The sequence below is a fragment of the Macrotis lagotis genome, chromosome 8 (genome assembly GCF_037893015.1).
Source record: "Macrotis lagotis isolate mMagLag1 chromosome 8, bilby.v1.9.chrom.fasta, whole genome shotgun sequence".
Classification (NCBI taxonomy): Eukaryota; Metazoa; Chordata; class Mammalia; order Peramelemorphia; family Peramelidae; genus Macrotis; species Macrotis lagotis.
This window is the reverse complement of record NC_133665.1, coordinates 59,484,794-59,499,915: the sequence shown is the minus strand read 5'-3', so window position 1 is coordinate 59,499,915 and position 15,122 is coordinate 59,484,794. Positions and strand designations below refer to the sequence as shown.

The window sequence follows — 15,122 nt, the reverse complement described above, 5'->3', positions numbered from 1 at the left end:
TTGGTGGTTCCCTCCCCCACTGCCTTGCCCCCTTGGTCCAGGTGCAGCTCCCCTCCAGCGAGCCAATTGTCTCCCCCAGGTTTTTCTGATGCTCTTTGTTGTCTACTTCGTGGTGGCCGAGGCCCTAGCCATGCAGAAGGAAGGCCAGGCGTACCTGGTGCGTGCGGGGGCCTGGGGCCAGTGGCTGCTGATCCTCTTGACCACAGCCATCGTGCTCATCCATTTGAGTCAGCTCAGCCTGGCCGACCAGCAGTGGGGCCGTTACCTGAAACGCCGTCCCCACCACTTCACCAGCTTCTACCAAGTGGCACAGCTCAGCTCAGCCTTTGCCAGCCTGGCTGCATCCTTGCTCTTCCTGCTGATGATCAAGGTGGGCCTCCCTCGCCATCCCAGGGTCTTCCCATCTTTATCCCACCTGGGCCTCACAGCCATCCTGGGAGGCTCTCTGTTGGCCCTGTCTCGCCCCACCCCCACCCCGATGCTCCTCTCAGACTTGGTGACAGCTTGGTCTTCATCTTCAGGCTGCCCAGCAACTTCGTTTCATCCGTCAGTGGTCAGTGTTTGGAAAAACCCTTTACCGCTCAGTGAAAGAGCTGGTGGCAGCTGGCTTGGCCCTCCTGGTATTGGCTGTAGCCTATACCCAACTTGGCTTCATGGTAGGTCACTGCCCCAATTGGCATCCCCTCAGCAGGAGAGCCACCTGCCTCTCCCTAGGGATGCAGATGAGGCTGGAGGACAAGTGTTTCCTCAGTCTGTCCTGGACCCTGTCCCCTGGAAGCTTAGGGTGAGGGGCAGGATGGAAGTTGGTGGGAATTACCTTCACCCCCTAGGCAGTGCAGTGGGCCTGGAGTCAGGAAGACCAAAATTCAAATCCAATCTCAGATACTTCTGTGTGACTCTAGGCCTGTCACTTAATCTCTTTGTCTCAGTTTCCTCAACTAAAACAATAATAGCACCAGCCTCCCAGGATAGTTGTGAGGATCAAATGGCAATAACTGAAAACCCTTTGCTAGCTATTATTATTATTCTGTAATAAGAGTTCCTGATCATTTACTATTTAAAAATCTTTATTTTACTTTTTTCAATTAACTAAGCAATATTTTTCTTTCCCATTGTCTCAAATGAAGGGGGGAAAAAACAACTTTTTAGAAGCTAATTTAACTAGGCATAGTTAAGAAAACAAATTCCCACATAGGCTGTGTCCAAAACTGTTTCTCATTCTGCATCTTTAGCCCATTCCTTTCCTCTACATACTGTCCCCCAGCCTCTGCCACTCAAAGGCTTACTGCCTCTCTCTCCCTTAAGCCCAGACTCTTACTTCCCTTCTCTCCTCATAGCTGTTTTCCTCCTGCTCTGACTCCCTCCGAAGCATGGGCTGGGACCTCTTCCTGATATGCCCAGCAGGTGGGGACCCCCACCTGTGTCCCTCCCAGCCTTGGCATCTCTCGCCCTTGCTCTGCACCAGTCTCATGGTGCTGCAGCTGTGGGGGGCTCTGCGACTGGGGGCCGTTGTGCTGCGGAGGCGCTACCATGCCCTTCGAGGAGAGCTTTACCGCCCAGCATGGGAACCCCAGGATTATGAGATGGTGGAGCTATTTCTGCGCCGCCTGCGCCTCTGGATGGGTTTCAGCAAGGTCAAGGAGGTGAGTGCAGAGGAGCTCCCCTGCAGAAGCTCAGAGGAGAGGGGGCCCCTGAAAAACTCAAGTCATGGGAAGAGCCCTTGCAGGGATGGGTGGTTTTACATCCTGACAGAACTTTTAATCTTCTATATCTTTTTAATCTTCTATATCCCCAAGAACTCATACTTACATCTCACTTGGCCATTTAGAGACAGGATTTTTCATGTAGGTCTGATTCCTCTTGCCTGGCCAGGGCTGACCGACTGACTGACCTTCCCATTGTCCCCAGTTTCGACATAAGGTCCGGTTTGAGGGGATGGAACCGCTGCCGTCACGCTCATCGAGTGATTCCAAATCATCTCAGGATGTGTCCCCACCAAGTGCAGGCTCAGACACCTCCCGCCCATCCACTTCTTCCAGTCAGCTGGATGGGATGAGTCTGTTGATGGGCCGAGCAGGTGCTCGGGGAGACCCTGAGCCAGAGCCCTACCGCCTCCTCTCGGTCTTTGAGGCTCTGCTCACCCAGTTTGACCGCCTTAACCAAGCCACAGAGGATGTGTACCAATTGGAACGGCGGTTGCAAGGACTACGAGGGCGGAGATCCAGTGGCCATTTGGTCAACCCACCCTGGGGCCCTGGACCTCCCACCCTTTCACCTTCCCCAGGCTCCTCCCTTGGGACCCAGACCACTGTGCCAGCCAGGATTGCACGGGCCAGCAGGGGCATTGGCATGGCCACTGCCCAGTCTTCTTCCAGCTCTCCTATTGTGAGGGCATCTCTAAGGGTAAAGAACAGGATCCACCCCAGCCTGACATAGAGTAGCCTGGCCAGGGTGGAGGAGTCTTTGAGTCCCTAATAACAGACCACTTCCTAGGACCCCCCTCCACTCCAGTTGTTCCTTCCCTTGGGATGTAGGCTGTGGTTTGTCCCTGGCTGCAGCCCACTGTACCAGAAGCAGGGATGCCTCTCAGTATTAAGCTCTCCTACCCAGGGGTTCCAGCTCTCCTTTCCTCACCCCCTACTCATGATGTACTTGGGCCCAGGAGTCATGGGGAAGGAAAGAACTACAGCCCCCCGATCCCTAGCATGGTCTCTCCGGCCAGGAATCCTGAGCCCTGGGTGGAGGGCTCCAAAACTCAGCACTTTAGTGGAGGCTTTCTGAACAGGCAGGGACCCAAGTATTCCCAGCACTCCAGAATAGGGCTGGGGTGAAGAGCAGTATTGGATTTTTTAGGCCTAAAATTGAATTAAGAACCCAAGGTGTGACCACCATGTGTAGGGGGGGGGGGCATCATGATGGTAGTTGTAGGGGGAGACAGATTCCTTAGAATGGAGGAACAAGATTCTCCTCCCCTGATCCTCATGTGTCTGAGGGGGAACATGGGGGTGGGGTGGAGAGAGCAGCTGGAGGTTGGGGCCTTTGAGGGTTAAAAATTCAGCCCCTCATACCTTAATTTATTACCTGGGCCCTCAGGTACAGCGGGGCTGTGCCTGCCCCACCTCCCCCAGTCGCAGGCACCTCCTCACACTAAGGGCACCCCAGCCTGCCTCCCCTACCCCCTAAGTTATTGCCACCCCTTACATTTACATTCCAGCCACTGTCTCACCATATATATGTATATTGTCAGTAATTTATATGGGGTTAAAATGTATATATTTTTGTATGTCGCTATATTTTCATAGCACTGGGGTGGGGGGAGAGCTGCAGCACATGTAGTTGAGCCTCTCCCCTCCCACCAATTATTTAAGGTTATGTTCCCGAGGGCACAGCCCTCATTGAGTTTGCTGTATATAAAGTGTTAGTGGTGTGTGTGGATGACCCAGAGCTGGGGGCCTAAGGAGCTAGGTTGCTCCTGGGGCCCCATGCCAGGGCCATGGGCTTCCAGAAGGCTTTGAAGGCCAGGGTGAGGAACACAGCTCAGAGGCCAGAGGGGCGGGGACCCAGGTCAGGGAGCTGGGGTCAAGGTGTGGAGCAGGTAACGAGGGGTAGGGTTGGTTTCTCATGGGAGGCCTGGAAGCTGGGGCAGGGAACCATTACTTCTGCTTGTTGCACAATAACCTGGCCTGGGGGGCCAGGTCCAGCCTTGGGAGGGAGGGAAAAGGGTGTGGTGATCCTTTTTTACAAGCTTATTAGTCCTATCCACCTGCCCAAAATGACTGGGAGAGAAAGGAGTTAGAGTAGGGGCTCCCCCAGACACAACCTTGCTTTAACAGCCACAAACTGGGGAGTGGGTAAGGATCAATAAGTGCCAAAAGGAAAGTGTGATGGAGTTAGGTGTGTATGTGCGCATGTGTGTGTGTGTGTAAGCATGTGTTGATATCAGTGTGTGAGAAACAGGCCATAACTGTCAGCGTTAACCAAACTCCTCTGTATAGGGAAAAGGGTCTATGCCCTGGGAATGAGGCCAACAACATGGGCCTGCTCCTTAAGGCTGGGTGGGTAGTGGGGAGGGGGGGTAGAGAGGAGGAGGACAGAAGGAAAGAGAAGCTAAAAAAGCACTTGGGGAGGACTGCCAAAGACCACTCTTGGAGTGGCAAAGACAGGACAACTGCCCTACAGCCTTGGAGAGGCTGTGGAGCGGCTTGGGAGCATATAGGGAAAGGGGGGGAGGCAGGGAAAAGCTCTGAGAAAGGACTATGGGGGAAGAAGTCAAATTCTCTCCTCATGCTGACTGGTCACCCAGGGCTAGCTAGAAAGGCCCCTAGAGATGGTTTCTTATTTATTAATGGTTGTGTCTTACTTACCAGGATGCAACATTGCCCAGCTATGCCTGGGCAATCAATATACCGCTTTTTTCTAGTTGGGACCATGACCAAGGCCACAAATGTTTTTCCCTTTTTTTTTTTTAATAAACCCACAATTACAAAAAAGACAAAGTCAAATAAATACTATGGACTGCTACATGCTTGCTTCTGTTGTGATTACTGGCTCCATCTGCACCAACTACCTAGCACAAACCAGCCCACACATCAAACTATCATGCAAGGGGAAAGCTAAGCCCTCCTCAGCCCCTAGGGCAAACCAAATACTTTATTTCATGTAGATTTATAAACATTTCTGACTATGTTGTTGGGCTGATGAACAATACAGTCAGAAGTAAGCAGCTTCGGTAGTTGTGGGCCTGGCCCGGCCAGCTCTCCAGATGGAGGTTCTGTGCTAATCTCACAAGAGAAAGTGAACCAGTTCAGGACTCAACAACTGAAATGCCAATCGAGACCCCCCCCCCCCCAGTCTGGGGAGTCACTGGCAACCTGTAGTGTTTCAGAACCAGAGACAGACACTACTGTGGGAAATGAACACAGGCATTTGTCTCCCAAGGTTCATACAAACTCTGTGAAGTCGTCCACAGAAGAGATGAGTCGTTTCCTCTGGCCTGTCTCATAGGTTGGGGTGGAATCTGATGGGGCTTGGGGTGGGGACTTGGGGTGAGCTGGTGGATGCATCTGCATCAAGGGGAAGCCAGAGTTTGGGTATTGTGTTTCTTCCCGAATCTAAGAAACACAAGAGGAACAAGTCAGGCTAGAAAATTCATGAATTTCCCTACATCTTCATCTTTACACTTCTTTTCCACCCTGTTATACAGGGTTTTCTTGTATATAGTAGGGTTTCAAATATCTCTTATTGAGTCATTAGATCAACCTGTTGGATATGATGGTTCTCCTTTCAGCTAGTGTAATTAGCAAAGTATATCATCTAACTGAAAAGAGGTGTTTGAAATTAGATTTCCTCCCTTCTAGGCATTTACATTAACACAGAGGGTTTGCCTAAAGGACATTTTCCTCAGAGAAGTTCACCATTTGTCCACTCTGATTTTTAAGGAAACCATTTTAAACTCTCTTTTGGCCCCCAATGGTCACTGTTCTCTTTCTGTATTTTTAGTACTCTTTTCTTTGGCCTCACACCTGAAAGCAAATAGGTCAAAAGATACCATTTCACAATCAAACAAGTTACAGAACTTAGTTGTTCCATCCTTTAACCTAGACAAGAGACCCTTTGCAGTACATGTGTATGACACACACACACACACACACACACACACTCTCACTCTCTCTCTCTCTCTCTCTCTCTCTCTCTCTCTCTCTCTCTCTCTCTCTCTCCTCCTCCTCCCTCCCTCTCTCTCCTCTTGCTACCCTGCACCTCACCTACCCTCTGCCGGAGCCGTTTGATGTGGCGCAATCTGGCAATCCACTTAGAAGGGTAGATGTCTGTAGGGTTTGACCTGTTGTGATGGACTTGGGATGCCATCTGATTTGAAAAAGAGTTAAATGATCAAAGGAACCATGGTGGAAGCTTAAGCTGGATGACTTTATCACTCCATTTAGACCCATGTGGGTATCGACCAGAATTCAATCTTTCATTCCCTTTTCTCAACCCCATGAACTCTTGGGTGCTCAGATCCCCAAATGAAAGCCAGACTGAAATGGACAACACTCACATTTGCATGCAATGCCATCTGACGGGCAACAAAGGGCAGGTTTCGGTCTGATACGATTTTAGCCACACTGGTATCCACAAGGCCTTCCATATCTAAAAGAGGGAAAGGTAATGGTAGAACATAAACAAGTGTTTGTGAGATCTGTAACTGAGCAGTCAGGCTTCATAGACCTTAAGTCTCAAGGGGCTCTAACATCCAAAGACTTATACAGAACTCCACATGGTCCTTAAGTGGATGGAAAACAGCTACAAATACAAACACTGTTTGATCTGGTCAAGCTTACATAGTCCCTACTATTAGCTCTTGACTGGGTCTCATATAGAAAAGCAATTTTTTTTTGTTTTTTGCAAGGCAATGGGATTAAGTGACTTGCCTAAGGTCACACAGCTAGGTAATTATTATTATTGAATTATTATTAAATGTCTGATGCCTGAGAACTCAGGTCCTCCCGACTCAGGTGGTCTATCTGTCTAGCTGCCTACATAAAAGCAATTTAAATGTTATTCCTTTTACTAGCATCTGTAGATAATCTAAGAAATTCCTAAACAAATCCCCAAAATCGCTGCCAGACACTACTTTGGTCTTATACACAGACAGCTGCCAGGTTGGCATGATCTTATCAACAACCTGTCCCAGACCAAAAGCACACCCATAGCTAGACAGAATGGGAAAAGCTGGGTTATTAAAGTCCCTTTCCAGCAAAGAAGGGGCCCTTTACCTTTCCGACACTGCAACGTGACCAAGTTACATTCATAATCCAGGGGAGTGATTATCACATGGACAAAGTTGAATTGGCCCTGGGAAGAAACAACAAAATTCTTTTGTGGTTCTATAAAGTCACCCTTACACAAAGGCAGTCCCAAGCTATTTATCTCAAAAAAAGTTAAAAAAAAAACTCTTTGTGCCAATCTTGGAAAAGGAGACGACAGAGTAGTCACAAAAGAGATGGCCCAGTAGGACTTTATTACTGTTTCCATTCTATAACAAAAGTCCACTACAATTTGAATTGAGAGAGTGTCGAAGAGGGAAAAGTCAATGTTCCAAAAAGAATTTTTACCTTGATGGTGCCCAGTTTGAAGTCTTCCCCAGAATCATTGTAGATAATTGACACAAAGTCATTCCCCAGGTGCCTCTTCTTGTCACAGCGATATTTGTCCAAGTCTTTGGTGGGCATCAGAGTGGCAATGTGAAAGATAGCTATCAACCAGAACCAAAGGAACACACTGAGAATGGATAACAAGACAGGCTGGAGACAGCAGGGTATGGGATCCAGCTCCTCAGTCAGCACAGTACCTACACTCACTGCTTTCAGCAATGCCAGATGCTAGTGACCATTCTTTGGAGTAGCCAAAGCTTGAATACATTGCTCCCATCTTCAGACAAATGGGATGTGATCATGGGGCTGAGTGAGGGCACCTGATTATATCAGGAATGGTAAAATAAGAGGAAAGAAAATTTTCTTCTTCTGTAAAATTTCCCCTGTAGGAGATCAGTGCCAGTCCTGAGCAGAACTTCCACCTATGGCAATTTGCCCTGCTGGGTAAAGATTATCCTAGGGGGAGGTGGCATCACCAAATCATTTACTTCAAGAGGTCTGAGTTCCCTTAATAAAATTCAATAGGGACCTGGCACCTGATTGGGAGTCACATCACAACATCAGGGATAACAAGAGAACAGAGTGGTCTGGTTCCCCTGCACCATGATTAGACTTCTTTCTTTCAGGAGAGCCTTAGAAGAAGGGAAGGGAGTAAGCATTTATGTGTTTCTCACAACTTTGAGAGACAGTGTTATTATTATCCCCATTTCCAGTTGAGGAAACAGGAAAACAGAGGTGAAATGACCTGGATATGAACTCAGGACAGCCTGATTCCAGGCCCAGACTCTATTCACTATGCCCACAGTGAAGGACCTTAGCCCATCACGCTGCCCAAATCTTGCACTAGGAGCTGAAAAAATAATCAGTGGTCACAGCCTTCAGGCTTCCTTGCAACAAAACAGCCCCTTGAGCTTCATCCTGCCCTCACTTTCTGACCATTTAATCTATCTTTACTAGGAGCTACCTACAAAACTGGTAGCCCGGACAAAGACATCACCGCCAGGAATTTGTTCTAACCCAGTCTCAGGGCACAGATGCACATTGTTATATGTTAGAAAGAAAACAATGCCTGGTCTTGCTAAGAAAACTTGCCCTATGCAGGTGCTGCATGACAACCTTCCCAAGATATGAGACAGCGAAATGTCCCTTACCTTGCATGATGTCATCGTGCCAGCAGTAGGTGAACTGCCCATCCTCCCCACACACATCCAGGCCCCCCAGGTAGATCTTGTCTGGCTGGCAATCTTTGAGTTCAATGAGTTTCCCCAAGCCCGTCAAGAACTCCGTGTACCTGTAGGAACCATGCTCATTGGACAGGATGGCAATCTCACTGTTGCTCTGGAGAAAAAAAAGATCAGGGGGTCTTGGCCCACACACCAAGGGAAAGAGGTGGTGTGTGACAGTACTTTTAGCAAAACCAAGTCCTGCTACCTTCACTGGAATTTTGGCCTTTGCATGGTCTGCTGCATTCTGGGGTATCCTCTCCTCCTACTTCTTGGCATTGACTTTTAACACTGAACTCTTTTTTATTTTAAAATCTCAGGCATACTGTGGTAGGGATACCTTATGGAGGGGGAAGGAGTGGCAGGGGACTCAGAAGAAGAGATTTTAATTCTAACCAAAAGAATCTACCAATACCTTTCAATGAATTAGGCCACCCAAAAGTCAGTAATAAAAAGGGACTGAAAATGCAGAAAATGGAGCAGCTCAGGTGCCCAGATTCACAGCAGACTTAGCTAGGTCAAGGGCAGAATGGTTGTAGGTCTCCCCATGTGAGAGGAAGGTCTGCTCTTCTGTCCTCAGTATACCAGAGGCCTATCCTAGTATAACAAAGGCCAGTAGCTGTTACTCTCCTATGCATCAGCTTTCAGGTGTCCAGGCTGACTTACCTGACCTTCTCCTACATACAGGACAGCAATCTTGTGGGTATCATAAGAAGGAATCTGATCTAGAAGCTTCACGGACCTTTCAAATGTCTGCAATCAAGATGACAGTCTGTAATAAGTCCAATGGTGAGACAGAGTTCATCTCTCCCAAGACCTTCCACCCCAGATCCAACTCAGAGCAGGCAAGAGTGAGGCATCAGGACCAAATGACTCAGTGTTGGGTGACAGAGTAGGAAATTTCAGGCAAAAGTCTCAAGGATCACAGAATGAGGGAGATGACAAGTGTGGAACTAAGACACACTAGCTGACCAGGACTCTGGAAGGCAGAGGTCATGAGGCCTTTACTTCCTTCACTGAGTTTTTATTCTTTGGAATTGGTCACAACCCAAAGTTCCTCTTCTGGAGAGGGAAGAGAGTCTTCAAAGAGCTTTTGCTTCAAGAGATAGGCAATTTGTATCATTCTACTTCATTTTGGGCCAAAAAGTTAGGAACCCTGTCACCTCCCATGGGTTAAGCCCAGGTCCTATAACTTTCAACAATAAGGAGATTCCAGGGGACCCAGCCCAGTGAGTCAGAGAAAAGGGACCAGTGAGAATGTTAGGACTCTTTCCTCCAGGAGGACTAGAGGTTGGGAGACCAAAGATGGCCACTTACCTCAGGAGGCAATAGGAGTGGTTTGTTGGACTCATCTCCAAAGAAAGGGGAATGGTAGAGTTGCAGGAATACAAAGCTACAGAGAGAAGGAAAGGCATGTCAACAGAATGGGGAGGCTGGCAGAGCCTCTGCACACAATCCACAAGAATATAGCCAAGCTGCTGTTTACATATCCTATGGCAACCTTTGGAGCAAGGGCCCAAGAAAGACTGGAGAACTACAGGTCACATATTAGGTACCCAGGAAAAGCTTTCTCTAGGAAGCTGGAGGAATGTTCTCCATCCTCCATAAGACTTTTAAAGTCTGCTCATTACCACCTCCTGCCCTTCCCACAGAGGCCCTGTTCTGTTTCTGAACAGTGTTAGCTAGGGCTTCAGGAACAGCCATCTCAATAGCCTCAACTGAAGGGAAAGCCTGCTTCCCTTCAAAACTCTACCTTCAAAACTCTCCCCTCTAGGCCACCCCTAATGTCCACTACAGTCAAGTTACTGACTGCCTCTTGAGCTCCTTCAAATAGCTAGAGGGAAGCAGCATCAAGTTTGCAGCCCTAAACCTAGATGTTCACATGCAGACTGTTATGCTGCTCTCCAGGAAGCCCCCTCCTCTGAAGACTATATCTGCTTTGGCTCCCCAGGGGAGGGACTGGGCAATACAGGGCTAGACCCCATGAAGGCTATATCATAATGCTTAGAGGTTTCATTGTTCTGCCACAATAGCCACACATGGTTAAAACAAAGAGGACCAGAGCAACTGACTTGCCCAGAAAGACAAAGGAAAGGGCACAGGTTAGATGTGTAGAGTACCTGGGATTTATCCCGGGCACCTTCTCTGTGTTGGAAGTGGCAGCCCGACTCTTGAAGGCATCCTTCTCCATCTTCTTGCCCCTCCTTGAGGGGGCCGAGTCAGAGATAGTGTAGCCCCGAGGTCGGAGGCCACTTGGGGAACGTGGTGAGCTTGAAGACGGCATCACAGCCTCTTGCCGGCCTGCACCAAGACCTCTGCTCTCCTGCCCTGGACCTGGCCAGATGTTGGTTCCTTCCCCTTCTAAATTCCCTGACTGGGACTTCGCTTTGACCTCCGTGCTCAGCTTCCCAAGGTGTCCTTTATCCTCAGCATCCTTGAGAACATCCTGTAGGGTCTGCAGCTCAGGGGACGAGCTGGATTTGCTCAAAGGTTGAGAAGGCTGGAAAGAGTGATCAGCTATGGGTCTACCATCTTCAGAAGAGACAGCTCTCTCAATGGGAATCCCACTTGTCATGAGCTCTTCAGAGCGGAAGGATTTCTCTTCTTGACTTGAAGTAGAAGAGGACTAAATGAAATCATCCAAAAGAAGATTTTTAAGAAAAACATTTACTTCAAAAACCCTCAATATGGCTTTTGCAACATTCAGCTTAGGCTCCCAGACTACACTTCACAGACCAGCAGGAAGTCATGGTGACCTCTTTCCTCAGGGATTTGAGCCTTCAATAAGCCAAAGGTATGGGGAAAGAGAAGGGGACTCTACCTTGTGGGAGACTCTCCCTCATGATCTAAGCTGGGTTCTCTAAAAAGGAGCTCTTCCTTATTGAGCTAATAACCTAGGATGGATGGATGGAGTCAACTGAAGGGTGCTTATGGTGGAAGATTTGAAGGTGTACAAGTAAGAAGAAAATATGAAATAAGGGTCAGGAAATTGCCTTCTAGACCTGCTACCCAAATCACTCCCACAGGCCTAGTGCTACAGGTATCAGGTGATAATACTTTAGAAAAGACAAAAAAGAACAGTTACAATCAAAGTCATCTATGTGAGAGATTGGATCAAAAAGAAAGAGATGATTTTCTAATCATATGTTTCTAATCATATGGTCCCTTGGGAAAAAGAGCAGTTATTGTGAGGAAAGAGTCCTATTCCAAAATCACTGAGATGTCTTCCCAAAACTGTCCCTAAAACCCCCAAAGACTAGAACCAAGCAATCTGACCAAAGATTCAGTCTTATGTTCATTCGTCATGAGATTGTGACTCTTTCCCAACATCTTATTTCCTCATCAGTGAAATAGGATCTCATGCCATTTACACATTCACAACATTCAGAATGCAAAAAGAATAATAGATGACATTGCATTCCTCAAAAATTTGGGTCATAATGGTCAACTGAGAAGACTTGGTAGGGAGAAGCTCCTCAGAAAGACTATTCCTCTCCAGATGAAAATGCCTTTGCAAAAACCTTTAAAAAAAAAAAAAGAAAATGCCTTAAAATGATAGTAATAGCCGGGACTGGGTGAGGAGGTTACATGACAAAATTGCAAGTGGGCCTCTATCATTGCAAGTTGGGAGTTGAATGCTAAAGGATGCAAGGGTAACATTTGGATTCGGACTTTAGCTGTGCAGAACACAAGGTTAGATGAAGCCCTAGAGATCCTCAGGAATGAATGAATGATTATTCTCCTGAAGGTTCAACCCAATACAGCCTGATAACTTACCCTACTATAGACTTCCTGAAGTTTGCTGAACCTCTCATCACTTGCAGTTGCCTGAGAGCCAATAGCTTCAAAATCCTCCATCTCCTGACACTCAGACGGTGAATCTGTCTCTCTCAAGTCCACCTCGGTTTGGCTTCCTTCTTCAAGGACAACTGCCGATTCTACCAAGAAACAAACAAAACAAGTAAATGCCAGAGACTGGACTAGCCCAAAGGGGATCCCTTCTGTTCTGCAGAAGTGTCAGCCTTTTCCCTACCACAGAACTGCAGAGCAGCCACAAGAAAGTCAGCAGATATGACCTTCAAAGGGCAAATCAAGATTTTTGATCAGCATACCCTCCCTTCCCTTATAAGGTCCTTGATCCCTTCTCCTTCACTCATGAGCCCAATGGATGGTCCTATTGCCTCATCCCCCAAAATCAATCAGTTCAGCTTCCTATTGCCCAGTGAGGAACACAAGGGAAGAGAAAGGTCTGTCTATGGTAATATCTTTTCTGGACTAAAGTAACAGGTGGGGAACAACAGCTTAAGCCCAAGTTCATCAAAGCAACTGGAAAAAGAGACATCAGGTCTGTGGCCATCTACCTGAGTCACCCTGTATTCCTCACCAGGGCACCAATATACATGAGCTTCATCCCGGAATGGAGAGGGAGACAAGGCCCAGGTATACTAGTTAAACTCAATGACATGCAGTTAGCAGTAGACTGGCACCACCACCCCTCCTTCTTATGAGTGATCCTGGGGTAAAAAAGTGGAGGCAGACCTGAGTAACAGTCAATTCAACCAGCTTCATGAGCTCTTCCTAATCCATTGGGAATCTCGTGTATGGTAGAGAGGTTAAGTGAAACCTGAGTCTACAATACACAGTCCTCTAGAATTCATAGTTTCTCGATTATTTCAGTCCTAAGGAAAAGGCTGACATGTAAGAAGTTTAAAACAAAGAATTGGAAGACCCATCTGAAAGGCTAAGATTTGCTTTCCAAAATAAAAAGTAAAACCAACTTGAGCACATTAAAAATAAAAATCAGCAGAAAGTCGCTGAAGCAGCTTTTTCTGAATGGATCCCAGCTCCAGGGAGCAGTTATTTAACAGAAGCAAGTAAGGAGTTAGCACTGCACACACAGGCCTTCTAAGAAACGTGCTGATCTGGTTAGCTGTCCAAGCCAGAACCCATTGCACAGGGCCTCGGTCATTGAGCTTTCCTAACTGGCCCAGGATCTTTCCAGGACAGCTGGAGTTTCTACACAGCCATGGGGTCATGGTGCCATGGAGAGAAGCAAACACCCCAAGCCAGGAGGAAGCTGCATGGGATCACAGAACAGAGGCCATCCCATGGTGGCCATGCCACAGGATGGTCTCTGCTCTGGGGACTACCACCCATGCACTCTTCCCAGGATGACTGAGGAAGGCTGATAGAGGGAGCTGTGAGAGCTGCTCATCACCCACAGCAGGGGGGGGGGGGAGGGACACACAGAGGGGGGAATCAGAATCGTAAGATTCTAGGGCTTCACTTCATGGTGCACAATTTCGATAAAATCCAAATGAAGGCCAATTTGGTTTGAGGTGCTTTTTCCCCCCCTACAGCCAAATTACCCTGCCAATGACCAGTGCTTACACCAGCTGAGAGAAAACGGGGTCTACTGAGCTTCCAGGGCAGAGAAGATAATGGGCCTTTGATCCTTCAACAGAGGAGTAACTGAAGAGTAACTGGCAACTGTCATTCCCATCAACTAACCCAGAAGCCAGACCACTGCCCTGAGGAGTCTGACAAGGGCTTCTATTGTCCTCGGGCCAGGAAAAGAGTGTCCATCTCTTTGCATTTCAGGAATGGAGCTCAGCTGAAGAACTACTTCCGAGTGGCTAACAATCGCAAATGTTGTTTCTGGCATGGACTTCTTCATGCTAGTCAAGATCCCATTCACTGAGAATCATGAGACCAGGTACAAACAGGAGACATGAAAGGGAGGGTGACAATATGAGGGAAATAGTGTCGAATGAATCAGGTGTTCTTCTATGGCAAATACTTGTTTCCTTAAAGAGATAGAAATATACCTGCCCAGGAAACGCTCCTATGCAACTTTCCTTGACAACTGGACTGGTACATGGAAGAGAAAGAGGCCACTGCAAAGGGAACCACGTGAGCAGCTACATAAAAGAGGAAGGAGAGACTACACATGCACCCCAGACACACACGCACACGCACATCCAGGCATGCTCATGGTCACACACTCATACCCATGCATGCACACACACACACACAGCAGAGAAATTACAATGACCACGAGCCCTTCAGTACAAATCAAAGTCCACCACAGTGAGCAGGGACCCTCAACCACCCCCAACACTTGACTAGGGAAGGAGAGCCTGGGGTGGGCTCCCTGATGAGCCTTCTATGGTTTGGTTAGTGGGTCCCTGACCATCCCTTCTTTGTTCCCCTAAATAACCAAGAACACAGACCCCTCTGTAGCTGTATCTTCAAGGAAAAACTTCCAAAGGGTTTTGCTAGAAAAGCTTGTCCATGAGAAGGAAAGGGCCACCTCTCCAGATAGCTCCCACTTACTGCAAATCCAAAACCTTCCAGAGTAGGCTGCACACCTGTCCACAGGGGGCTCCTCCTCCACCGCCCACCATAGATCATGGAATACACTCAGATGAAAGCATATTAGGGCTTAGTCAAGAGATATGTGACATTTCTCCCCACTTCTACCTATTCTTCCTTCTTGCAGGCCCAGAGCCTTCAGCACGACATGAAATTCTGAAAAGGGACAGCCTAGGTAGAGGACCATCCATCTGACACTGTCTTGGCATGTGAAGTGTTCTAGGAAGGCAAGCCCTTCCATACCAGGTTTTGCTCCATGGGAGGAAAATGAAGAAAGGTGACTGGAAATGAGTACGGTCCTGACAGCTTGAATTATGATGACATGTAATTATGCACTAACCTCCCTTCTCCCTTTCTTAAATCTCGCCAAACT

At 47.8% G+C, this 15,122-nt stretch overlaps 2 protein-coding genes and 1 long non-coding RNA gene across 12 annotated transcripts in view; 2 read left to right on the top strand and 1 right to left on the bottom strand.

Annotated features, from left to right (window-relative positions):
- PKD1 (polycystin 1, transient receptor potential channel interacting) overlaps positions 1-4,955 on the top strand; it is a 117,210-nt gene extending 112,255 nt beyond the window's left edge. The window contains exons 43-46 of one of the 2 annotated variants that reach the window (XM_074197226.1): positions 80-370; positions 522-656; positions 1,338-1,643; positions 1,909-4,955. In XM_074197226.1, coding sequence (XP_074053327.1) covers positions 80-370; positions 522-656; positions 1,338-1,643; positions 1,909-2,436 — 1,260 coding nt within the window. In that variant the 3' untranslated portion in view covers positions 2,437-4,955. The remainder of the gene's footprint in view (positions 1-79; positions 371-521; positions 657-1,337; positions 1,644-1,908) is intronic. The other variant, XM_074197227.1, reaches the window with a different exon arrangement.
- Positions 3,270-15,122, bottom strand: part of TSC2 (TSC complex subunit 2) — a 59,910-nt gene continuing 48,057 nt past the window's right edge. For 4 of the 7 annotated variants that reach the window (XM_074197228.1, XM_074197230.1, XM_074197229.1 and 1 more), the window contains exons 32-42: positions 14,203-14,271; positions 12,152-12,312; positions 10,495-11,000; positions 9,692-9,767; positions 9,041-9,127; positions 8,303-8,489; positions 7,113-7,252; positions 6,774-6,852; positions 6,056-6,147; positions 5,767-5,865; positions 3,270-5,111 (exon numbers count right to left, since the gene is read on the bottom strand). In XM_074197228.1, coding sequence (XP_074053329.1) covers positions 4,941-5,111; positions 5,767-5,865; positions 6,056-6,147; positions 6,774-6,852; positions 7,113-7,252; positions 8,303-8,489; positions 9,041-9,127; positions 9,692-9,767; positions 10,495-11,000; positions 12,152-12,312; positions 14,203-14,271 — 1,667 coding nt within the window. In that variant the 3' untranslated portion in view covers positions 3,270-4,940. The remainder of the gene's footprint in view (positions 5,112-5,766; positions 5,866-6,055; positions 6,148-6,773; positions 6,853-7,112; positions 7,253-8,302; positions 8,490-9,040; positions 9,128-9,691; positions 9,768-10,494; positions 11,001-12,151; positions 12,313-14,202; positions 14,272-15,122) is intronic. The other 3 variants (XM_074197233.1, XM_074197234.1, XM_074197232.1) reach the window with 2 other exon arrangements.
- On the top strand, positions 5,017-15,088 carry LOC141495652 (uncharacterized). 3 transcript variants are annotated; one of them, XR_012470820.1, is made up of 3 exons: positions 5,017-12,814; positions 13,976-14,090; positions 14,877-15,088. It is a non-coding gene; the product is annotated as an uncharacterized LOC141495652 (long non-coding RNA). The 3 variants fall into 3 exon arrangements; XR_012470821.1 differs by having other exon boundaries at positions 14,189-15,088; XR_012470819.1 differs by having other exon boundaries at positions 13,976-15,088.